The sequence below is a fragment of the Eulemur rufifrons genome, chromosome 30, assembly GCF_041146395.1.
Source record: "Eulemur rufifrons isolate Redbay chromosome 30, OSU_ERuf_1, whole genome shotgun sequence".
Lineage (NCBI taxonomy): Eukaryota > Metazoa > Chordata > Mammalia > Primates > Lemuridae > Eulemur > Eulemur rufifrons.
In genome coordinates, this window is record NC_091012.1 from 39,553,145 (window position 1) to 39,578,990 (window position 25,846).

At 38.2% G+C, this 25,846-nt stretch overlaps 1 protein-coding gene across 4 annotated transcripts in view; it reads left to right on the forward strand.

Annotated features, from left to right (window-relative positions):
- GPC3 (glypican 3) overlaps positions 1 to 25,846 on the forward strand; it is a 411,323-nt gene that overhangs the window by 20,082 nt on the left and 365,395 nt on the right. For 2 of the 4 annotated variants that reach the window (XM_069462996.1, XM_069462997.1), the window contains exon 2: positions 11,883 to 12,044. The exons of 1 other annotated variant lie outside the window; for it this stretch is intronic. In XM_069462996.1, coding sequence (XP_069319097.1) covers positions 11,883 to 12,044 — 162 coding nt within the window. The remainder of the gene's footprint in view (positions 1 to 11,882; positions 12,045 to 25,846) is intronic. One more of the 4 variants, XM_069462998.1, reaches the window with a different exon arrangement.

Genomic DNA, 25,846 nt, shown 5'->3' on the forward strand with positions numbered 1-25,846 from the left:
GAGCTTACTATGTTTAGGAAGCAGGCTCTCATTGTTGACTAGTATTTGTTCATTAATTCAATAGGCATTTATTGAGTGTGTACTATATACTGGGCACTATGCCATGTCAGAGAATACAGAGATGGCCAAGATATAGTTCTTGCCCACAGAAACTTACAACTTAACAGTACAGATAAGAAATCTATTCCAATGGCTACAAAAAATAGGTTGTAAAACACAGTGTTAGAGAGGTACAAAGTGTGCTGAAGATTCTGAGAGATGACAGCTCATGGGCTTTATTTGGAGAGGAGAGGAGAAAAAACATGAAAGAGACCCTTGAGAAAGACCTTATGAATGAGAAGGTTTTAATAGCCGAATGTAGGGGAAAAGCACTTCAGGGACAGAAATAACATGAACAAAATGAGGAAACAGGAAATGGGGGCATGTGTTCGGGAAACATTAAATAAGAATTTAATTTAATTTTCACAACCACCTTGAGAGTAGGTATTATTGTCCCCATTCTATAGATAAGGAAGCTGAGGCTCAAAGATTAATTTGCCTAAGATGACACAGCTATTAAATGGCCAAATTGGGGTTCATACCCTGGTCTGTCTGATTGCAGAGTTTTTCACTTTGCCACTGCATGCCATCCCATCAGGAATCTATCTGGCATTTGTTGATCTCTGGAGGTACAGGAGCATGTGGTTATTACTTGCGATGCAGCACTATAAAGGCGGAGCTGTTGGTCTTTGCCTTGGCCCCATATCCATTATCACATATATTCAAAAGCTATTGACAAAACCTTCCTGAAAGAGCAAAAGCAAGTCCTCTGCTTCTTTCATGTCCTCCCAATGTCGAGTCTAGAATGGGCTCAGTGAATTTTGATTAACCTACAATTGGGAAACTTAGACTCTCTAGTCCAATCTCTGAAGAAAACAGGCCCAGATTTGGGAAGGTACTTGATTCAAGTCACACAGCTGATTTGGTAGCAGAGCAGGTAATAATATTTTAGCCTTGGTAGGGAAGAGCTCTTTTCCCTCTGATGTGATTTCATACATGGGGGAGGGGCCTAGCACTTAGATTGGGCCTAGGGTGTTGAAATTCTCAGCTATGCCTCAGGTCTGCATATTTAAAGATTGTATCTGAAAAATAAAAATTATACATCTCCTGAAAGACAGGATCTCAGCTACTTATCTGAGTAGAATAACAATTACTGAAGAAGTGACTAGGGGAGACAGAAAAATTACCTTAGTTTAGTCCCTCTGGCAGAATTCTAAACTAAAAGATTTTGCATCCCAACTCCAGAGTAACTGGCATTGTTCTCCAACCCAATTTTCTTTTTATTAGGGAGTTCCCTCACCATCAAAGTAGTCGGTGATATGTGTGTGTGTGTGTGTGTGTGTGTGTGTGTGAGAGAGAGAGAGAGAGAGAAAGAGAGAGAGAGAGAGGGAGGGAGAGAGAGAGAGAGAGAGAATACTGTTCTTCTAAAAGCTGCTCTAGTAGTATCAATTAATCTAACCCAGTTCTTTTAAAACTGAACTCTTGAAGTTCTGGCATTGCCTCCAAGTGAAAAAGGACAGCATCAAGCCCAAACCACAGTGGACCCCTTGAGATACAAAGATGAGTCATTCAAGGGTCTTTCCCTCAAGGAAGTTAAATCTAGTGGATATAAGGCATGCATATATAATTATGATGCAAGTTAGAGAGTGTGAGACGTGTCTTTATAAAGGATGGAGATTGCTATGGGGATTCAAAGGACAGAAAGCTTTTGGAGTTCATCTCCTGCTCCCATGAACATACTCTCCTGTGGGAATCCAATCCAAAGATAACTAGGATCCATCTTGTAGCAGAGTTCATCCTCCTCATCTGGCCCCTGCCACTCTCCACCATTTCCCTTTTCCTTCTCTCCTTGGCAGTGCTTGAACATGCCACCCACTTTCGCATCCCTGTACCCTTGTTCCATTTTCTCAGAGGTTTTTAGAGAAGTAGAATGACCTGATCAGATATATACTTTAAAAATATCTCTCTGGGGCTTGGGTAGAGGAGAGTATAGAGGCAGGAAGGCCAGTTTGGAGGCTGATGTAGTCGTCCAAGTGAAAGGAGCTAAGGTGATGAGGCAGCGATGGAAAGGAGGAGAATAACGAGAGACATTTAAAAAGCAGAATCAGTGGGATTTAGTGACATTTGCGTATAGCAGACGAGTGTGAGTGAGGTATACAGAATGACTTAGAGGTTTCGAGTTAGTTTGGGAGTCATTTCCTACACTGATCTGTGAACTCCAGGGCAGGGACCATGTCCTGTTCATTGTTGTATTCCTTGGGCTGGGCATAGTCCCTGGCACAAAGTAGGCATTCAGTAAATGTTGGATGAATGAATCGTTCACCACTTTGGCAGAGTGAATATAATAAGTGAATTTGTATTCCCAGAGCACATGTTGACTTCTGGTTGGGAATGTGGTCGAGAAAGAACCTCTTTGTGGGAGAGTGTAGTGATCTGGGGATTCAACTTTTACCGGGCATGAAATGATAGGCAGTTAATTGACAGTTGGCAGTAGAGATAAAGTTAATTCATTCTTTAATTCTCAGGCTTAGAGAATGGTTTATCTCCAGGGTTGCTTTAAACTCCCAGTACTCCAGTGTGGTAGCGACATTTTGGTCTGCATTTTACAGAGGCAGAGTCTATGGTGGCCCCAGGCATGGTCTTTGATTTAAAGTCTGAGCTCCTGATACCCAGGTGCGCCCTCTGCAAGGTCATGTTCTTTCAGGCTAAATAACAGAAGGGTAACCTTCAGCCAGATTCCCTAAGATGATTTCTTCCAACAGCAGTCATCACTTTCCCCACCAGTTTTAAATGCAGCCATTTCTTTCATCTGTATTCTTATCTTGATTAGTGAGAAATTAAATGAGCGTGTAGGATTTGATTTAGATAATGATTAATTAGGGGAAAAGGCATCATTCTAATAGCAAGTCACTATTATATGCTAAGGAAATTAGTTAATATTTTTGGATGGCAAATTGACTTGTCCTCTTTTTTAAAAAAAATACCTTTTAAAAATGCCTGATGTATTTTTTTTTTGGTTCCTTAGTAGAGCAACCTGTGCTTAATCCTTTGGATAATTTTAATAGGCATCTATTATTTTCCTTACAAGTCATGAAGCAACCAGTTTTGGATATCATTAATTCCTTTGTTTAATATTACTTTAATGATGATATTACATTATTTTTAGCACAATGTACCTTTGTTAGCAAAAAAATAATCTGCCATTCATAAAGCAGACCTTGGCAACGAAATGTGTCAAATCATCATATATGTATATGTATATATATAGAAAAGATTTCAATTTTCATTGTTACTGAGCCCTGACGATTCATTCTCTTCTGTTGCTGTTTGAATATGCTTTATCTGCTCTTAGAAAAGTGTGAGGATCAAGGTCTACATTAATATTTTTTCTATTCTTTAATGTGTTTTTTAATGTGATTTTGACAATTTATAGTCATTAGCTAAAATTGCAGTCTAGTAAAATAACCAACATATAGAACATAATAAAGATAATTAGAGAATCGCAGGCCTGGAAGTGACCTTGAGGGGTTATTTAGTCCATTTCCCAATTTCAAGCTGTATGACTAATCTTTCTAAACAGCACTCCATCATATTATGCCTCTGCTTGAGCACCTCCAGTGATCCATTATTGCCTATGGGTCAAGCCCACAGGCCTCTGCCTGCATTCAAGGCCCTTCAAATTCGCACCTGTCTTACCTGATAAGCTAACTATGGCCCAGATTCCAGCCTGTTTCTAGTCATGTTAGCCTTGCCCTACTAGTCCACTGATGCCAAACACATTTAACCCTTTGGCCTCTCCAAATCTTTCTTATCCTTTCTGGTCTAGCTCAAACCCTACCTCCCCCTGGAGGTCTTCTTTGACTCCTAGAGCCTCTGGAGTGAGCATTCTTATCTAGCAAATATTGTCTATATTGCATATTTTAATAATAAACTTTTTTAGATATAATTTACAAACAAAAAATGCACCCATTTTAAATGAAGAGCTTAAGGAGATTTGTCAAATGTGTATACCCATATAACCATTACCCCAATTAAAATATAGACTATTTCCATCACCTCAGAAAATATACTGAATATTTTATCACATAACCATATACCAGCTTTTACTGTTCTCTAGCTATTTTTCTGTGTGAAAGTATGATCTCTCAGCATGACTTATTTTTCGTTTCTTAAATTTTAAGTAGCACATATTGGATATTTACTTTGTACCAAGAAGGCTAAGAGCTTCATGTGCATAATCTCACTTAATCCTTGCAATAACTCTATAAAGTAAATACTACTGATAATCCCATTTTATAGATAAAGGCAAAAAGGCAGGTAGAAGTTGGGGCACAGCTAGCAAGTGGTAGTGCTAGGACTAAATTGTAAGCAACTTGACCTAAGGAGCCATAAATGCCTTTGCTCTTTACTACCCACTAGTGCCTATGATGATGTTGACCTCCAGACCATTAATACTTACTGACTTGAAATAAAATCCAATAGAACTGACACATTTAAACAGCCTCATACACATTGTTGGCTTTTCTCTTCTGATTATGGACAGAGGTTAGGCCTGGAATAGGGTATCCAAGTGCATGCAGTGAGCCTAGGACTTCATGGCAAAGAGGACCTGAAGTCCCAGTCTTAGGAGAGGTGGCTAAGGGAAACCAGGAGCAGTCTAAAATGTCAGATCTTTGAATGGAGCCAACAAAGAGCAAGGACTGGGCCCAAAGGAAAGAGTCTGTGATGGAAGTCAAGAAGGCCAAGCCACAGGTAATAAAACCTGAAGAGATCCCCTGACATAAGAATATGCCTCTGGAGAGAGCCTTCTGTGGATCATCTATGGTTAGCCTCTGGGAACCATAGATGGAAGGCAACTGGTAAGAGTGCCTAGTTTGGGTACACATGGGAATAATCCCTCAAAGAAAAAGCTTCCATAGCTCAAATATCCCTTTTCAGTTGTAGGACCCAGAACTGGACCCAATGTGCAAGCAAACATCGTCTCAAAATAATTAGAAATAAATTACTTCATAGTTCCTTCACGTGAAACATCTATTTGTGTATCTTCAAGATATTTGGAAATTGATTTTATGGTATTTTCTAATATTTTTCCAAGGTCAAAGTTAAATGTACAGATGTAAACATTTCTGAGTCATCTGTCTCTACTCCCTCTTTTAATTTATTTATTTATTTTTTATTTTTTTTGAAATATCAGCGTATTATGGGGGTACAAATGTTTAGGTTATATATATTGCCTTTGCCCCACCCGAGTCAGAGCTTCAAGCATGTCCATCCCCCAGACGGTGCACATCCCACCCATTAGGTGTGTATATACCCATCCCCTCTTCCCCCTCCATCTGCCTGACACCCGATGAATGTTATTACTATATGTGCACTTAAGTGTTGATCAGTTAATACCAATTTGATGGTGAGTACATGTGCTGCTTGTTTTTCCACTCTTGTGATACTTCACTTAGTAGAATGGGCTCTAGCTCTATCCAGGATAATACAAAAGGTGCTAGATCACCATTGTTTTTTGTGGCTGAGTAGTATTCCATGGCATACATATACCATATTTTATTAATCAACTCATGTATCGATGGGCACTTGGGTTGTTTCCACATCTTTGCAATTGTGAATTGTGCTGCTATAAACATTCAAATGCAGATTTTTTTTATAGAATGTCTTTTGTTCCTTTGGGTAGATGCCCAGTAATGGGATTGCTGGATCAAATGGTAGTTCTTTTAGTTCTTTAAGAAATTTCCGTACTGTTTTCCATAGAGGTTGTACCAGTTTGCAGTCCCACCAGCAGTGTATGAGTGTTCCGATCTCTCCACATCCATGCCAACATTTATTGTTTTGAGACTTTTTTATAACGGCCATTCTCACTGAAGATAAGTGATATCTCATTGTGGTTTTGATTTGCATTTCCCTGATGATTAGAGATGAGCATTTTTTCGTATGTTTGTTAGCCATTAGTCTATCTTCTTTTGAAAAGTTTCTGTTCATGTCCTTTACCCACTTTTTGATAGGGTTGTTTGATTTTTTCTTGCTGATTTTCCTGAGTTCTAAATAGATTCTAGTTATCAGCCCTTTATCAGATGTGTAACATGCAAATATTTTCTCCCATTCTGTAGGTTGTCTGTTTGCTCTCGTGATAGTTTCCTTGGCTGTGCAGAAGCTGTTTAATTTGATCAGGTCCCATTTATTTATTTTTGTTGTTGTGATTGCCTTTGGGGTCTTCCTCATAAATTCTTTGCCTAGGCAATGTCTATAAGAGTTTTTCCAACATTTTCTTCCAGAATTCTTATAGTTTCATGCCTTAGGTTTAAGTCTGTTTATCCACTGTGAGTTGATTTTTATGAGAGGTGAAAGGTGCAGATCCTGTTTCAGTCTTCTATGTGTGGCTATCCAATTTTCCCAGCACCATTTATTGAATAAGGATTCTTTTCCCCAGTGTATGTTTTTGTCTGCTTTGTCGAAGATTAGCTGGCTATATGAGGATGGTTTTATATCTGGGTTCTCAGTTCTGTTCCATTGGTCTCTCTCTGTTCTTGTGCCAGTACCATGCTGTTTTAGTTACTATAGCCTTGTAGTATAGCTTGAATTCTGGTAAATTGATGCCTCTCAATTTGTTCTTTTTGCTTAAGATTGCGTTTGCTATACAGGGTTTTCTTTGGTTCCATACGAAGTGTACAATTATTTTTTATAGATCTGCAAAAAATGATGTTGGTATTTTAATAGAGATTGCGTTGAATCTGTAGATTACTTTGGGTAGTATAGACATTTTATCAATGTTGATTCTGCTGACCCATGAGCATGGTATGGTATAGCTCAATGGTAGAGCATTTGACTGCACTCCCTCTTTTTAGATACAGACAGACACAAAGTTCTTTGCTAGTGTTCTCAGTCTACAGCCCTCATTAATTCAACACTATGTGCACAGAGCTGAACGGTATCGATGGGGCATCCCAAAGGAGATGGGAGTCATTCTCTGCTCTTCAGGAACTTATAGTCTAGAAGAGGAGATCATATAGTATGAAGGTACTTTTTAATTCCTCAAAATAAATGGGAACTAGCAGCTCTGAAATGACTTCAGTTGATTTTTTTTAGCGTCTGGGAATGCAAGTTATTAAGCCCTAAAGAGCTGAACCTTTCTGGTTCATTTGGATAGTCAGTTGCTAAGTCTTCTCCTTATCTCCATCCCAGGCTCTATTGCTTGTCTCTAGCCCCATTTTCCCAGCTGAATTCAATTTTTACCAAAAACAAGTGAGCAACCCTCTTTGATGAGCGTGGTCCATGATTACTTTTCCTCTCCATCTAATAAAGGGGCTATTTTCCTTTAACCTCCTTTTGTCTGTCATGTATTTAAAGACTGTTTTCCTATTTACTATGTCTTTTGGAGGTTGCATCTTATTTCTTGAATTGACTTTCCTGCTTTTATTCATGTAAGTATGTGCCAGTTCTCAGTTTACCTCCTTAGTCATTTGCTCTTGGTTTTACTTTTTATTCATTCCATTTGGGATTCAGTTCCCAGGGTAAGATTTTGTTTAGTTGATGAGGATTCCTTCTCAATTGTTTTATTATTTCTTTCTGTTTTCTGTGTTCTTTCTGTTTTGTTTCTTTCACGCACATGTCCATGCATTGAAATGGTTATATTTCATTATTGTCACCTCATTTAGGCATGTCTAGATCTCCTGGCCCTCTTTGTTCCTTATGCTGTCTTGTAATGGGGATTTTTTAAAAGCTGGTCTGTGAGTTATATGAAATTGACTTAAAACAAAATATTTTTCCCTTTGGCATATATTTCTCCCCTTTCTGCTTTGGAATTCTGAATTCTTAATCAGTTTATGGATGTTTTATTTCTTCAAATCTATAACTAACTCTAGCCCCTAGATCAATCGTACCAGTTCATTGATTAACCAGGCAGTGATAACAGGGAGGCAGGGTAAATATTACGATACAGCCACTTATATTTGGATATAACATACACCGCTCTTCATGACATCTGACATGCTTTCCCAAAAGTTCTCATTTGAGGTTTTATTCTGTTAAAGGTTTTTGGCTAAACTGATTCTTAAGGTGGTGGTAGTTTATAAAATGATGAGACTTGACCAACTCAGGGAAGGGGTGCACTATGTGAGCTCTAAGTTTCTTTATGAATTACCATATCAAAGGCAAACCAAACTGATGTCACGTCTTGGTAATTCAAAGAGTTATTCCTGGGCTTATGTAGGTACATTGAGCAACAATTTGTTACCTTCTAATTCTGTGGTCCCCAACTACTCGGCCATGGACTGGTACCAGTCTGTGGCTTGTGAGGAACCGGGCCTCACAGCAGGAGGTGAGTGGTGGGTGAGCAAGTGAAGCTTCATCTGTATTTACAGCTGCTCCCCATCGCTTGCATCACCATGTAAGCTTCGCCTCCTGTCAGATCACTGGTGGCATTAGATTTTCATAGGAGCACGAACCCTACTGTAAACTGTGCATACAAGGGATCTAGGTTGCATGCTCATTATGAGAATTTAATGCCTGATGATCTGAGGTGGAGCTGAGGTGGTGCTAGTGCTGGGGAGCAGCTGCAAATACACATTATCATTAGCAGAGAGGTTTGACTGCACAATAAATGTAACGCCCTTGAATCATCCCCAAACCACCCCCCAACCGGTCTATGGAAAAATTGTCTTCCATGAAACGGGTCCCTAGTGCCAAAAAGGTTGGGGACTGCTGTTCTAATGTCTGAGCAACTCATAGCACTTCACAGATAAAATATCTGAGCCCTTTTATAACTCCCATCAGTGGGAATAGGAACCATGTGAATAGCCACCCTGCCAAATAAACTCAACCTGAAAACTGGAAGTCATCACCAATGCAAATTTAAAAACACAAAGGATTTTATCTATAATCTATAATTATAAAATTAATTATAACAATTAATTTTACTTGTTTAAATAGAAGTATTTTAAACACCTAGGCATCAGTTTACCAAAAAAGCGAATAAAACCTTGCTAAATGAACAGGAACTTGGTATATGGAAGGTATCTGCTATATAGGATTTTTCATATCTACATGTGTGTCCCAGCCAACCTTGTTTAAATTTAGATTAGCTGCTCTTCCCCAAGGGGACTCTTTCACTTCTTGGTCCAGTAAACTGCATCAGTTCCTGCTCTTAGAATAGCATTACGTTTTATAACCTCATGTAGAAAGAACACAGTGAGCTAGAACTAGCTCTGTTTTTTTTTTTTTTTCGTTTTCTGAAGATAATCATCAAACCTTTAAGCTTAGACCACATTTAAAATCACTTTAAGACTTGTATATGAGATTGACATTTATAGGAGATAAATCTGAACTCTGTTGTCTCTAGACCCCAAATTGTATTTTGACATTAAATATCACCTTTCCATCCAGTACTATAAATTGCAGTGCTGGATTAGGTTTGGTGATATGTATTATTTGTGCTCTCATTTGCTATTTTTGTCAGCAACCCCCTTGAGGAGGGTGAAGTGGAGAACTTGGATTCAATACCCTAGACTCCAACAGTGATGTCATGTGAGGCAAAACTTGGTGAATTTCGTTCCTAAATTAAGAAAACTTGAACACATATATTAAGGACATCATCAACTGGAATTCTTAGGGAAATAAGATGTAATAAAAACAAATTTTCTAGTAACTTAAGGCTAACTAGTCTCCCCTCTTTTTTAAAAAAAAATTCTGTTGAAAAGCTGTCTAAAATGTCTGAATATGCTTTCTAGCCTTACTTCAGTTAAGACTTACTCAACCTTACTTTGGTTGAGGACCTTATGAAACTTTGCGGGAGTCATCCTTCCCATATACACATTTTATCATCCTACCTATGTTGCTTTATGGTGCTCACTTACTATGCACTAGGTATTTATCTTTGCTAATTTCTTTAGACAGTGAGATTCTTGGGGGTAAGGGCCAAATCACTCTTGTTCAAAGTTGTGCCTCCAACATGTGGCACAGTGGCCGGTACATAGAAGATATGTTAGACTGGGTCCTCTGAGAAGCAGATGCCACTTGGATTAGCATCTAATCCAATAAGGAATTAGATGTACAGGGGATTTATTGGGAAAAACACTTATGGAAGGAAAGTGAGGAGGCTGGAAGAGCCATCAGACCGTAGTGCAGATTGGACCCCTGTGGAGGAGAGAGGAAAGAAAGGAAGGCTGAGTAGGAAGAATCCTAGACTACAGTGCAGTTTTAAGAAAGTTTTAGAGGTTGATGAGGGCTCCTCAAGCCAAAGTTCCCTGTGAGCAAAGTCTTGTGTCACAGGACCTAGTATCTTTGCCGTGCTCAGTCATTGGCTGGGAGCAGTCCATAGGGACTGTGGCCTAGGCACAAAATGGTGATGAATTCAGAGGGCAGCAGTTGGGACCATTAGTCAATTATACTTCCCCACAGTAGGAGATCTGAGATGCACATTTTCATGGTCACCATGGAAGGACTCAACAAATGCTTATTGAAGAGAGAGTTTGAGTAACAGGAGTTGCAGGAAGGAAGGAGATTGGACTTCATATTAATTGAGCCCTAATATTTACTAATATTGGTAGAGGATATAAAATCATAAGATTCTCCCTCACCTCCCACACCTCTCCTCAAATGTTACCTTATGAAAGAAGCCTTCCCTCACTACCCTATATAAAATAGAATAGTCCCTGCAACCACTACATTCCATATCTCCCTTACTTAGCTTTTTAAAAATTAAAAAAATCAACAGCTTTATCAAAGTATGGTTGATACATAATAAACTGTACATATTTTAAGGTACAATTTGATGATTTTGACATATGTATACACTCATGGAACCATCACCACCATCAAAATAGTGAACATATCCATCACTCCCAAAAGTTTCCTTACTACCCTTTGTATACCTTTCCTCCCACACCTCCCTGGCCTTCAAATCCCCTAACAACCATGGAACTGTTTTCTGTCACTATAGATTAGTTTCCATTTTCTAGATATATAAATGGAACCATAGAGTATGCACTTTTTTTGATCTGGCTTCTTTCACTTAGTGTAACATTTTTGAGGTTCAGCCATGTGGTAGCATGTATCAATAGTTCATTCCTTTTTATGGCTAAATAGAATTCCAATGTATGGATACACAATTTGTTTTTCCTTCCTTTGTTTTATTTTCTCTATAATACTTATCACCACTTGACATTACGTTTATGCTTTTGTTTGTTGTCTCCCAGAATGTAAGCTCCATGAGGGTAGGGACTATGCTTTATATACTTTTTAAAAAATACTTTATATACCACAGTGCTTGGCATATATTAGGCACCAAATAAGTATTTATTGAATGACTTGCATCTTGCTCCAGACTTTTAGTTAAAACTATGACAATAACAACGTAGCTTTGATATGATATTGATGTTTTTGATCATTTATCTGGAAAAGCAACATTAAGTTGGCCAGACATAACATTTCATTTGGAAATCATAACTGGAATTTTGAAAATTGTTTCTTGGTTGTCTTTTCATTCATAAATTATAATCATAAAAAATAAATTATAGGAGTGAATATTGATCTTTTAACAGAAAAATTAAATATCGGTGTTCAATGATGTGTATTTGGTGCTATAAATTAGTTTATGCAGAATTTATGAGTCAAACCTAGGCAATTAATTCTAATGGTTATTCAAAAAGGATCAGTCATAAGGACAATTGTGAGAAAGCAAAGATTAGTTAAGATAAATGCTAATTTTGAGTAATGAAGATTTTACTGTATTTTAAAAGATACGTATTGTTGTGCCTTTTGCCGTGTGTGTGTGTGCGTGTGTGTGTGTGTGAGAGAGAGACAGTCTGCTTACTGAAACATGAAAACCTTGTTTGTTTCAGGATCAGATTTGCAAGTATGTCTCCCCAAGGGCCCAACATGCTGCTCAAGAAAGATGGAAGAAAAATACCAACTAACAGCACGATTGAACATGGAACAACTGCTTCAGTCTGCAAGTATGGAGCTCAAGTTCTTAATTATTCACAATGCTGCGGTTTTTCAAGGTGAGTTCTGGGGATCATTTTAGATGTGCTGCTCAGTGGCATTGTTATTTGGGTACTGGGCTTTCAAATGCTAAATATAATTTATAAATTATTATTCCAGCATTAGTGGTTGATATAAAAAACCTCCCAGTGAGAGATTCTGGTTAAAGAAAAACAGTTTTTAGAGAAGCTTCATTTCAATTTTTGGAAAGGTGGGTATTGTCAAAAATCATTGTTCAAGAACATTCTGTTTACCTGTATGTAAAGGTTATAAATCACCATAGAAATAGTAGATAATATTTTCAGCTAGTCCATTAAGACTTGTTTGAAAAAATGAAAAAGCTTTCCTTAAATAATGAACCCAGTTTTCTCCAGGAATGAGTTAGATAGTTGTAGAACACACATAAACTCCTTCTGACCACAAGGACCATTTTAACATAGAAGGGAGGAACTGGCTTGTTGGCCTGATATTTTCCCATTTGTGTGAGCGGTTACCTTTCCTGTCTTTGCGAATCTCAGTTCTTACCATGCCTGTGTATATGACTGTGAAAGAAGCTGTTGAGGCATTGTCAGAATGCATAAGAAATTACATTTCTTCTTGCTAACTTGTAGGATTATCAGAGCAGTATGGGGAGTACCTTTCTCAATTCAAAGACCCAGCTAGCAAGATGATGATGGTCGTGGTAGCAATGATAGCAAACACGTATATAGCGCTACATACTAGGCTCTCTTTTCAGTGCTTTACATGTATTAATTCATTTAATTATCACATTATACCTATGGCTATAATGTGTATCCCCATTTTATGGATGAAAACCTAAGGCACAGAATGGTTAACTAACTTGCCCAAGGCCACACAACTAATAAATAAATGGTGAAGGCAGGATTTGAACCCAGGCAGCCTGGTTTTTAGAGTCTATGCCTTTCACTACCTCAGTGGACAGCCTCCTGTCACTGGGAAAATTAATTATGGATATTTTAGGCTTTCTTCTATACCACCTCAAGCAGACAGAATCAGTGGCCTTTTTCTCACTCCAAAATGAGAGGATTGGTGTCAGATAGAAAAATAACACTTCTGACTACTTGACATTGTAAAGCTTTAGATTTATGACACCTTTATAAGAATTAACCTCTTTGAATTGCAAGGTGGGTTGATTATAGCTTATTTTGTGTATTATAATGGAATTCTTAGAATTAGCTAAGAAAATTATTCAAATTAGCTAATAAAGCATACATTCACAACAGTTTCTTGGGTCAAAGCCTCAGGAGATATAGGTTGATTATACGAAGTATAATATATAAGCCTCAAGTATTTGTTAACCTATTTATGCAGTCAGACTCTTGTGAAGAGTTTGTTGAGACTAACAATTTGGTGATAGAATGAATAATTTAGGCTGATTTTAAAAATACATGTACCATTCATGTACTTCTTAGATTGGTTTTGGAGTTGATCTGCTGGATGAAAGTGGAGTGATAAGAAGTGATGTGATATGAGAATTGGGTTGAAGCAGAGAGCTGACTCTTACTTTTTGGGGCATCAAGGTGCTTCTTTAGGATGGAGTGTTAATGATTTGTTTAATTTCCAGAATAACCAAGTTCACAGATGTTACCTTACAACCATTGTCTGGCTGGAGGAGGGTGGTATAGTGATCATAGTGGTATGCTCACATTCAGAGTAGCAGACGTGGCCGTCCATCTGAGGGCCCTGGGTATCAAAATTTATATCTCTGTCCAGTCCTGTACTTTGCATACTGTGTTTTCTAGGTCTGGAACAACATGATACTAAGAGAGAAAAGAAGTTCTGGCAAGATTTTGATCAGATTAGCTTCCAGATACGGCTACTGTAACATGGAGACTGAACACTAGTTCTGTGAACAGAGGAGGGAAAGTGGAGGCAGCACCTACTAGTTTCTCTCTCTCTCTCTCTCTTTCTCTCTCTCGCACACACACAAGTTTAATTTCTTTCTCAAATTGTGGGAACGGGAAGAAGGACAACTCTAGCAAAGGAATATGGAGACAGCTAAATGGTGTCTGAGCTTGTTGTTGCTGGTGCCCTCTGCCTTGTCACCATATACACTCATTCTTTATTTTCTTTCCCTCCCTTTTCTCATTCTTTTCCTGCCTCACTTTTAGAAAAAATAAACCCCATAAGAAAAAATAAACCATGGTCCCAGACATCAAGGAACTTATACCACGTTTGGGGAGACACTGCTCCCAAATCCTTTCAGTAACAAACATTTGGAGAGACAAGACTTAAAACCAGGGACCGCTACAAGGTGATGTATTATTAGTTGCTAAGAAAAAGAGAGCATCTACTTTGTTTTTTCTTATAATTATTTATTATTCCAATGAATTGAAATTGGAGGGCACAATTGTGTTTTTCCCTAAAATACATCCCCTCCCCAAGATTCTGATAGACCAAATTATTAAGAAAATTGCTTTAATACTTCGTTCATATGAAATTTGATGTGGCAGCTTTCGTGAGCTATTTTCTCCACCACGTGCAGTTGAAGAAAGCTCATCTTGATCTTGGCCTAGATCCATGGTCTCTTTAGGATTCCTTCACTAGTCCACATTGGGGGTATTTAAGCAGTGAGTGCTTTCTTCAAATATGTGCACAGTTCTACAGGCAATCCTTACTGCCTCGATTTGGATTTTATGTCTTAGTTTGCAGGAAGCCTTTGCCCTCATAAATAAGCCTGGGGCCCTTTGCTACAGTGGTTGGAGTGTTCTATTGCTAATGTTGTTTTGATAATGATTGAAGCATTAAAAAAGTTGTTCTTTATTTTCAATCTTTGCATTGCCTCGTTTCCCAAATTTAATTTGCTTAGATGTGCTTAGTAAAATGGGGCAGCACAATCGTTTTTTGTTTCTGCTTAATTAATTCTTTTTGAAAAACTGCACTAAAAGTAGATTTTCCTTCCTCTTTCTCCTTTTCTTCTCCCCTACCTTATAATAATTATGATGATAATAATAATAGTGCAGATTTATTAAGTGCCTACTATGCAATGCTTACTTTTACATATTATCTCATTTAATTTTCCCAGAAGCCCTATGAGGTCTGTATCTCCATTTTACAGATGAGGAAACTCATTGATGCCACAGCTTCTTTAGAGCCATCATGTGACAGGGCTTTCCTTGTTCTTGGTGTGCTTGATATAAAACGAAATTAAGAAGTTGTAGGATTTGTGGTCCTTGTGAGGAAAAATGGGATAGAATTTTGAATTTTTCATCGTATCTCCACTACCACTACACCTTCAAGCCTTGAATTCTGTTTTCTTTGTAAAATTTCATTATGACTTTCCTTATAATATCAGTAAATATTTGGGGTAAGTCCAGGTCTTTTCGGTATGTTGGATGATTCTAGTCTTCCCCCAGGTGCCACTGCCATTGAGTGAGAACAGATTTCTCAGTGCAGCAATACTTTGCTTTTTCTGGAAGTTGCCTATCTTACAACTTGAACAGAAAGGAAAGGGAAAATAGTGGTTAAGCAGAAAACATCGCTGTACACCTAAACCTCCACAGAGCTCCTGCTTGTATAGTCGGATATAGACTCATTTGAGAGCTCTTTGAGTCCTTGCTCCAAGCCTGCTACTATTCTAAATTTATGTACCATCTTTACAAGCTTGATTTTCTGGCTTTCTAGTCAGTAGTACATAAGCAGTTAAGTAGAAGGTTTGTGGAAGACTGCTAAGGGGAGGTACATAGATGAGCAGCAAGAAGTTAGAATTGACAGTAAGGGTGGAGGACCTAAATGTAGACTCAAGATCTCACTAAGTGTGGCAGGTGGGGGCATCTCATAGAGGGGTATATCCATACATGCCTCAGTAGCCTACTATATTATGTAGGTCCCATAATTCATGTTCATAATGACAGTTGTGAGCCAGTAAGGAAAGATCAAATTATGTTCACTGTCCTTTTCTTAATATTTCCATTTAAATGGCTAAAAAGGATTTTTTTGGTACTTAAGAGTAATGGAAGAAACACTAGACTTGGAGTCAGAAAATCTAAGTTTGAATTCTAGATCTGTACTTATGAGCTTTATTATTTGGGGCAGCTATGTCGATTCTAATAGCCTCAGTTTTCTTATCTGTAAAATTGGGATAAAAATTAAAGTCCTGCTTATCTCATAAAGTAGAGATAGCATATGCAAAAGTGTCTTAAAAACCATAAAACACGGCCGGGCACGGTGGCTCACGCCTGTAATCCTAGCACTCTGGGAGGCCAAGGCGGGTGGATAGCTCGAGGTCAGGAGTTCGAGACCAGCCTGAGCAAGAGCGAGACCCCGTCTCTACTAAAAATAGAAAGAAATTATCTGGCCAACTAAAATATATATAGAAAAAAATTAGCCGGGCATGATGGTGCATGCCTGTCGTCCCAGCTACTCGGGAGGCTGAGGCAGGAGGATCACTTAAGCCCAGGAGTTTGAGGTTGCTGTGAGCTAGGCTGATGCCATGGCACTCACTCTAGCCCGGGCAACAAAGAGAGACTCTATCTCAAAAAAAAAAAACCCACAAACCCCATAAAACACTATATGAATGTATTATCCAGGCAGCTCACTATTTCACCCCAGGTGGTGTCAAATAAATGATTATCATTACAGACATTAACCTAGACAAGGCTGGAGTTCATGATGTATTTCAGCAACTTTTGCCACATACAGATGATATATATACAAACAGCTCTAGAGCACAGGTGAGAGAGTATTTAGGCAAAAGACCCTTTCAAAAGGGGGTTTATTTTATGCACTCTTGGATGTGAAGCTGTGTTGTTTGAAATGTCAATACCACCAGGGGCAATCCTTTTTTCAACTTCCCGAAGTTTCTCTTCTGGCCTGTATCTACTATATTTCACATATGAGCAAGCGGCTAGATCAGGAAGGGTTTGTTGTGTTCAGGCCATATTATAATTGCATTCTCTGGTCCACACTATCATGGCAGAGGGAAGGAAAAGGTGGGTCTAAGGCTAGAGATCGTCAGTTGATCCTCACCTGGTATTGGCAGGCTTGCTTTCTTCTACCTGCTTTCCATGGAGGAGATGAAAAAGACATCTCTGAATGGGGAGGAGGGCAGTGTTTCTAGGCTGCTTCTGTTGCTCTTCTCCCTTGTTTTCTGTTTCCCTCAGCTCTTGGCAGTTTTTATACTCTTTTCTGTCAGATTCCTGTCTCTCCCACTCCCCCTAAATAAAATTGACCTTGGTTAGAACACCCTTTTCCATCAGCTCAGAGCAATTTCTCCAGTCATTTCTGCTTGAAATAACTGTTTAGGGACATTATTCAAGCAAAGCTTTTTTCCTTCACAGTTAATATGTGACTAAATAATTCCTTGAATGTTGATAAACATGTTTTTGAGATTCAATCATTTGTTAATTTAGTTTTTATAATGTAGTGGGGGTTTTAAGTGAGTACTGAGCCATTTTTCTCCATTTCACAATTTTTTCCCCCTGACTAGCCTGACAATTTTCCTGCCCACGCTCCAGCTCTGCGCAGGCTGAGCCCCACTGAGTCCCCTGTTCAAACTGCCGGCCAGTCTGTCACAACCCTTTCTTCATTGAAAATAACATACAGGAGAGAACAATTACATTGATGTCTAATCAGAACTTAATTCATTTGCCAGGGCTAAATATAATAGCATTAAACTGAATACAAGAATTTTAGGAATGCAAACCATGACCATGAGTGAGGTTATATATCCTCAAAAATGTAAATTATTAATCAAACCACTCATCTGTACAGCAAAGCTCTAGTAATCCCATTATAAAAGGGTGAATTTCTCATCAGAGCCCAGAAGATGCTGGCTTTAATTAGTGGACTTTCATGGCACTGACTCAAAGACATATTTTGGTTACAAAGTTTTAAAAAATGCAATTCTTTAATTATTAGTGCTATTGGAAAAACAACTGGGAACTGGGTGTTTAAAGCCATTTCAGTTTTAAACTAAGAACTTTTGGATTCAATTCAGTTTCAAAATTCTGTGGCTTTAGCAGAGCCCAGAGACTGGGGGAGTTATAAACCTTTCCTGTGCCCTCTATTGATTTAGAAAAGTCAGTCATTAGGCTGAAAATTGTTTAATAAAAAGAGCTTAGAAAAATGACTCAGTGTGCGGGCAGTGACTGTTCTGGGGCCAACCGTGAGGTGAGGAGATTATGCAGATGAACCTTTCTTTACCCCAGCCCATGGCCTTTGATTCTATAGGGCTTGGATCCCGGATCTCACAGTCATCACCACTGCCTACCTTTCTCACTAGTGGGCCCAACAAAGCAAATTAAAGGGAAATTGTCCCTGCCCTCCAGAAGCTTCCAGGAGAAATACCACTTTTGCCTAGAGTGATTACACCCCACCCCTCCCCTACTGGGATTTGTTTACTTTCTGAAAACATATGTTCCTCCTCCTCTTTCTGTCTCACTGAGTTGCAGTACCTGATATCGGAGTAATGAAGCATATGTTTGAGAGATTTGAATTCTCCTGTCAGTAAAGTGGAGGTAGAAACAATTTTCCTCTAAGCTGGAAGTGGCAATGTGGAAATTAAAAGCACCTTTCCTTCTGTTGACTGTGAAATGCTTCCAGGGGCTGAGGTACACATTTGTACTCCTTTTCCTTCATCCCACCTTTCAGTCACCAGGTCTTATTTCTTCCTTCATACTTCCTCATGTCATTTTCTCACATTCCATTCCCCTTTACCCTCTCTGGGTCTCAGTTGTCTCATTTATCACATACGGATACCTTCTGATTTTAGTTCCTCCTCTGGTTTCAGTTCCAGGCTCCATCGGCTCACATCTAGCCTACTAGCAAAGGCACAACTGGGTTTCACGCCATTCGTTTCCTTTGCAATGGAGTGTAATGATTAAGAGTGCAGGCTCTGGGGGTATTTTGGCTGGGTTTGAATGAGTCTAGGTGGTGGTAGGCAGGCTGGTATGGAGAGAAGAAAGTTGAGGGCTTGGGTGAGGATTAGAAACCTCCTTTCTGAACATGTACTAAGTGAGAGATGAATGAAAAGTTTCCTATTCTAAAGCATTTTGTTTATATTATCTCATTTAAATCTCACAACAACCCTATGAGGTGAATATTTTTGTTAGCCTCATTTTACCACTGAAGAAGTGGAGGCTTAGAGAGATTAAGCAACTTGTCTAAAATAGCATGGCCAATAAATGGCAGAGACAAGAATCAAACCCAGAAAGTACAGCTCCACAGCCTGTGCCCTCAACACAGTGCTGTGTATATGTTACATAGCCTCTGTGTATTTTGCTTCATGATCATGGGAAGTCTCCTCAATTCCAGTTTTCTTTCTTACAAGAGAATTCTCTTGTCTTCAATTAGAAAACATTTGCTGAGCAAGTAACTAGCATGTTTCAAGGCAGGTATTAAAAGAGATTAAAAAAAAACCCACCTCATGTTAACCTTCGAGAGGCTGAAAATTCAGAAACCAAGATATTTATGTATAAATAACCTGGGTACAAGGCATCCTAGGAGAAATGCTATAAAAAGAACTTTAGCAGTTTTCTATCGGGAGTAGGGGTGGATCCAGGTTTTGTGGGGCTCAAAGCTTATACAATTTGGTGGCTCTCTTTAGGAAAAAATAAGACAAAATTGAAAATACAAAATGCCTGTGGCTCTTTTGAGAGAGGCCGTGCAAGTGTGGGTCCCTGTAGTTTAAGTTTCATTAGCTTCACAGGACATCCACATCTGTATGGGAGTGTGGGGTTGAAAAAGATTAATTCTAACTAGAGGGTAGAAGTTCTTAGAGGAGATTGCCTGTATGAATTCTCCAGATAGACGTGGCTCTTGATGAAAGAGAAGGGCAGGTGAGAGAGTTAGGTAAATCAGTACACATCTTTTTATCAATTAAATTCAAATTCAAATTATTAATTGCCTACTAGATATCAGCCTTTTTAGACTGCTGGGCTAGCCCTATAACCTCTCACTCAGCCTTTCCTCTTGAAAGGTCTAGGAGGGAAGCAGAGGGATATAGTGTGATGGACATGTGCTCTGGCTTCAGGCAGGCTGGGGTCTAAGTCCTGGCTCTGCTCTTTCCTCTCTTTGTGACCAAGGGCAAGTCACTGCTCTCTGAGCCATTAATTAAAGAGGATTAAATCAGATGAGGGCTGTGTAGAACTAGCCCTATGTTGGCCTATAGGAATCAAATGCCTGGTAGCCATTGTCTTTATTATTTCCTCTTGTTCATTTATAAGCATAGTTGTATATGAAATATAACTTTGCTTTGTGGGATTGAATGCTATATATCTGGAACATACACATGCTTTTTTATGTTTTAATATAACTATAATTAATGTCAAAATGCTCTCACATGCCCACTCATAATCCTATCGTTCACAGACAGCTTCTTGTAACATTTTTTTGTGTTTTCTTCTTTTCTCTTTCTGTGTGTGTGTATATATTAAGACTATATAGTATACAGTTTCTAAATGGTCCTCTGGTGGTCTGAATGAGTTAATGTAGCAGCCTCTAGATCTAACCAACAAAGGAAGACTCTGATTCCATTGGGTTGTGTTAGTATAAGAAGGAGAACAAAAAATGTTGAAAGGCAATCAGAATGCTTATGATGCTCCCCTCCTTTGGTTGAAGTTCTTTAGCATTAGTTCTGAACCCAATTAACTGAAATATAATCATTGAATTAGACCAGGGTCCACTCTCTTCCTTCTGCTGGGAACTTGTGCTTTTCCTTTCTAGCACTTACCAAGTTTGCAGTGGTACATGTGTATATGTGGTTCTTTTATTTGCATGGATCTTCTTTACTAGAGAATGAGCTCTCTGTAGGTAGGCTCTGTGTCTATTCTACCACACCCCTGTATCCCCAGGTGAGACAGTAGACACTTAGTAAATGAATGAACACACATGCACGCACACACACACACACACACACACACATAGAATTAGAATAAGTCGTATTAATAGAAACCAATTTCTGACTCTTCCCTTTCCCCTGCAACAACCACTATGACGAAATAGAAAAGAAAAGATAGAACCAGTTGCCTGAAGCATTTACTTCTAGGTTTTAAAATCTACTCAGATGTAAAGTCTTAAAAGTCTAGATAATGGGTTGATGCTTGCCCACTGAGATAGAGCATCTTATGCTTACCTGTGCCTCTGCCTCTGCTTCTGGCCTCACCACTCCCAGGCTTGCTGGTTGTCTTTTCTTCCAGCATCACCTAGGCTCTTCACAGAACATTGTAAACAAGGTCCAGTGCCACAGATTTGCACCTTGTGAACAAGAATCAAGATAATGGTAACACCTGTCAGCTTGTTCAAATATGTTTTCGTGTGTCCTACCACCCTTTCACAATAACCTAAAGGGAAAAGAAGTTAACTTTTCTTGAATGTCTCTTATGTAGCAAGCAGACATATTTGTATTGATTTTGATTTTCTCAGAATCCCTTCATAATGGTGATATTAATCCCATGAGGAAAGTAAAACTAAGAGAGTTTGATAACCTAGGCAAGTTAACCCAATACTATATAGCGGAGTTGCTTGACCCAAGAATGCTGAATTCTAAATTCTGTGTTCTTCTCCTACATTACTATGTGTTCTCTTTCAACAAGATGGCTAATGCTTCTAATTTGGGGACCAGTGACATAACCTTACCTTTCCACAGCTAGAGTTTTATATTTGATATTTTAGTGGAAGAAAAAATGGCAGAATAAGTAGTCTTTAGAGTCAAAACAGTCCCGAATTCAAATACTTCTTTTGCTCACTAGTTGTATAACCCCCTTTTACAAAGTGGGGATAATAATTACAACCTTACAGAGTTGTTGTGAAAATAAGCCATAAATTATGTCAAGCATTTACCATATTGCTTGGTATATAATAGGTGCTCAATAAATGGTAAACATTGATAGTCCTTGAATTCAAAGATTAAGGTTCTCATTCTTTCTCATATTTGTTTACAGTTATACTTCCTTTATTAACTCTAATAAATTGGAATTTGATCTAGATGTAGGAATTTGATCAGATATAGGTAGGACTAAGTTGACTTCAGTTGAAAAAAGGATTTGTCAGATAAACGAATTATGTAAACAAAGTTATAGGGAGGAATCATTAACTGATTTAACAGATTATTTTTTAAATAAAATTTTCAGTGTGCATTAAGAAATCAACAATCTGGCCAGGCATGGTGGCTCATGCCTGTAATCCTAGCAGTCTGGGAGGCTGAGGCGAGAGGATTGCTTGAGGTCATGAGTTCAAGACCAGCCTGAGCAAGAGTGAGACCCCCATCTCTACTAAAAAATAGGGAAAAATTAGCCAGGCGTGGTGGTGTACACCTGTAGTCCCAGCTACTTGGGAGGCTAAGCAGGAGGATCACTTGAGCCCAGGAGTTTGAGGTTGCAGTGAGCTATTATGATGCCACTGCACTCTTGCTGGGGTGACAAAGTGAGACTGTGTCTCAAAAAAAAAAAAAAAAAAAACAGAAAAAGAAATCAACAATCAATAGGTTCATTAGAAATTATTCTTATCTATTTGTTAAGGTTGGTTTCTAGAGGCCAATGGATTATTTATTCATTCCAGATTACTGTGAGCCCTTGAAAGTAACAGAGCAAATTTTATTTCAGGATATATTCTCTTTTTAAAACAAGTTTTTAATACATAAATGAGCACTACCTTTTTTTCATTTGAGAAAATGAAAAACCAGAAAGAAATAAAAAAGTGGAAAATAAAATGACCCACATTTTATCCACCAGAGGATAATCACTATTAACATTTTGTGATATTTTTATTCTTGTGTTAAAGGCATACGTATATTTTTTCAAGAATGGATTATGCTGATTTTTCATGTAATATAGCCATCTTTCCATGTCAATAATATATTTCTGTAATACAATAGAAATATAGTATTTAGAGGCCACCACATACTTAGTAATGTGGATGTTTCATATGTTATTAATCCAAACCTCTCTATTGTCGGATATTTAGGTTGCTTTCAGTAAACCACAGTGAGATAAATAATGTACATGTAATTAAATATTTATGTACATCCTTAATGATTTCCTCAGGATAAATTCCTGGAACTGGAATTGCTGGGTCAGAGGCTACACAGTTTTTAAGATTTCTCATATTTATTTCCTATTTGATTTCCATAATATTTGTACTTACTTTCATATTCATTAGCAATGTCCATTTTCCTAGGCATTTGCCATTTGCCAGTTTGGGTGAACAAATAGTACTCTTTGGTTGCTAGGAAGATTTGTTGATCATTTGTACTTTTTATTTTGTGATTTTTCTCATTAATAGTCTTTCATCATTTGAAAAAATTTAAGTATTCATTGTTCCTTATTAGATGCCCTTTTCTTATTGATTTGTCAGAGCTCTCTATATATTCAGGACTAGCCCAATTTGTATGTTATAAATTGCTTTTACTGATTTGTTAATTCAATTTTTCATTTTTTGGTGGGGGTTTAAAAATACTTTCAGTCAAATGTATCAATATCTTCCTTTGGTTTCCAATATATTCTTCGATTCTTTACTAATTCCTATTAGCCTTAGAGTGAATCAAAGATGTGCTCTATTTCCTGTTCCAACACCAGCTGTGTGAAAATGGGTAAGTAATTTAAAGTATCTAAGTTTGTTTTCTTATGTGCAAGATAGTAACACCTGGCCTGCCAACCTGCCAGAGCTTTTGAGGATCAAAAGAGGTAATGTATATAAACATGCTTTCAAAGTTTAAATGATTATTGTAGTTGTTATTCAGTTGTTCCCTGACACTGACTATCAGTCTGAATGAATTCACGTCTACTGCACTCATACCAGCATTGCCTTTCCTTCCCCTGAATGTGAAACCCTGGTGGCCTTTTAATAGGAAGTAATTTTGGTTTAGAAATACACTGGAGCCTGTGCCCTGGTAGCTGGAAAGGTGCTTGAAGGATGGTGAAATATTGCCTGCCACCAGTCTCCTTGCCTGGAGTGTGAATTCTGGGCATCCTTCCCACCTTCCCAGCTGGGAAAATGGGCTCTGGAACTATTCTTTGATGTAGTATGTGTGTTTACTCCAAAATGTCCCAGCCCTTGAAGGATAGCTTAAGAAACCCAGTCAGTGAGGCCAAAGTGCTTGTTCTTCTCCAACAGAGCAAGTAGGTGGGGGAATACCCCAGAGCCTTCTGTCCACACTCTTATTCTTTGGGGACTGGAAAAATGGTACTCTTTCTAGCAATTAATATTTGAAACAGATATACTGGCCTGTCAGATGAATCAGTGGCTTAGCATTGTTTTGTGGTACACATTCTGGAAAGAGTTGTTTATTGGGAAAACCTTTTCTAAGTTGTGAGATGACCGTAATTCTCCCTCTCTAAATGCCAGATTTAAAAAAAAATCAGAGAGGCAGGAAAAACAATTAAAGTATTTTATGCATCAAAGTAATCATTAGTGAAAAAACAAAGTATGTTCTTTCTGGCAATTTCTGCCAGATGGCTGAGATGGCTTATAGTGAAAGAAGCAGCTTAAATGATACACATACTATTTCAAATATAACCTTGAGGGGTTTTGTTTTTGTTTTGATAGTAAGGGAAGATAGTATATGCCTACAAAAATTAAGCCTTCTTGAAGGTCAGAGGCCTCTGGAAAACTGGTGAGGTTAGACATTTGAAATTATTTGGGTCACTTAAGTGAAGGAGAAACAAACTTACTTAGTTAACTCTGTAAAGTCTACTATGTGCTAGATTTGAGTAATTTCATAATGGTAATAATACTGTTAGGTATTATTATCCCCATTTTACAGATGTAGAAACTGGGGTTAAGAGCTATTAAGCTATTTGCCCAAGGCCACATAACCAGTAAGTGACAGCATTAAGTTTCTAACTTCAAAGTCATTGCCCTTTTCATTGAGCCACACTGTCTCCCTTGGAGTTAGAAGATAAAAATAAGCTTTAATAACTCATTAAAATGATCACAAGGGGTTTTGAAAAATAGAAAGTGCTGTTAGGAATCTGTATAGTAATGGAGAAATAAACAAAATACCCTAGGAATGGCCCCAAACTTTTATTTGGCAGAAGGCTTCAAATTCCATTGATGTGAAACAATTCTCTGTAGGGACATACAAGGGTGAGTTAATTGTACCCTGAGTATTCATTCTATGGCAGTGTGGCAGCCTTTCCTATTGCCTCATAAAGAATCATACACACACCCTTCAAAGTTCATTTTAGTACTTTTCAGCCTGACATCTAAAGGGGCTGCTACCCTGACAAACACAATCTGGCCAGATGTTATTATTTTGCACTACATTTAATTTCTTCCTGCCAAAGATTTAGACTTCTTTTCCCCGATAAAGATCAGGGGAAATTGTCTGGTATTTACAAAATCCCATCCAGGCGTATCTGTTACAATGTTCACTTAGCAAAGTTTATTAGATTATTAGGGCTTTAAACCCTTGGGCTCTTTCGTTATTGAAGTTAAAAAAAGAAAAACCCAAACATCTTCAACAAATTTAAGTGGTATAATTAGACCCTGGACTTGTCTTACAGGCATTTTAGAATTATGAAAATGATTTAAATAGTATTTGCTTCCTGAGAAACTTGCTGCATTTGACAGGGATGAAAGGAAAGCGGTTATGCTCTTTTGGTCTCCTGAGTTAATGGGGAAAGTGATATCTGGAACTGAAATAAATTTGCTATAGTTGTATGGCAAAATTGCTCCCATAAGTAGTTAGCCATACCACACAGGGCCTCTCTTTCTTGGCCTAGTTAAAATGTAGCCACTACAGTGTTAGAGGAACATGTGGGTCTGTCATTTCTTTGCTCATGAAGAGTCTACTTAGAGTAAACACTGAATTAGACTCCCGAAGCTCTAATTTTTGCTCTTACTAGACATATAAAAATAGTAA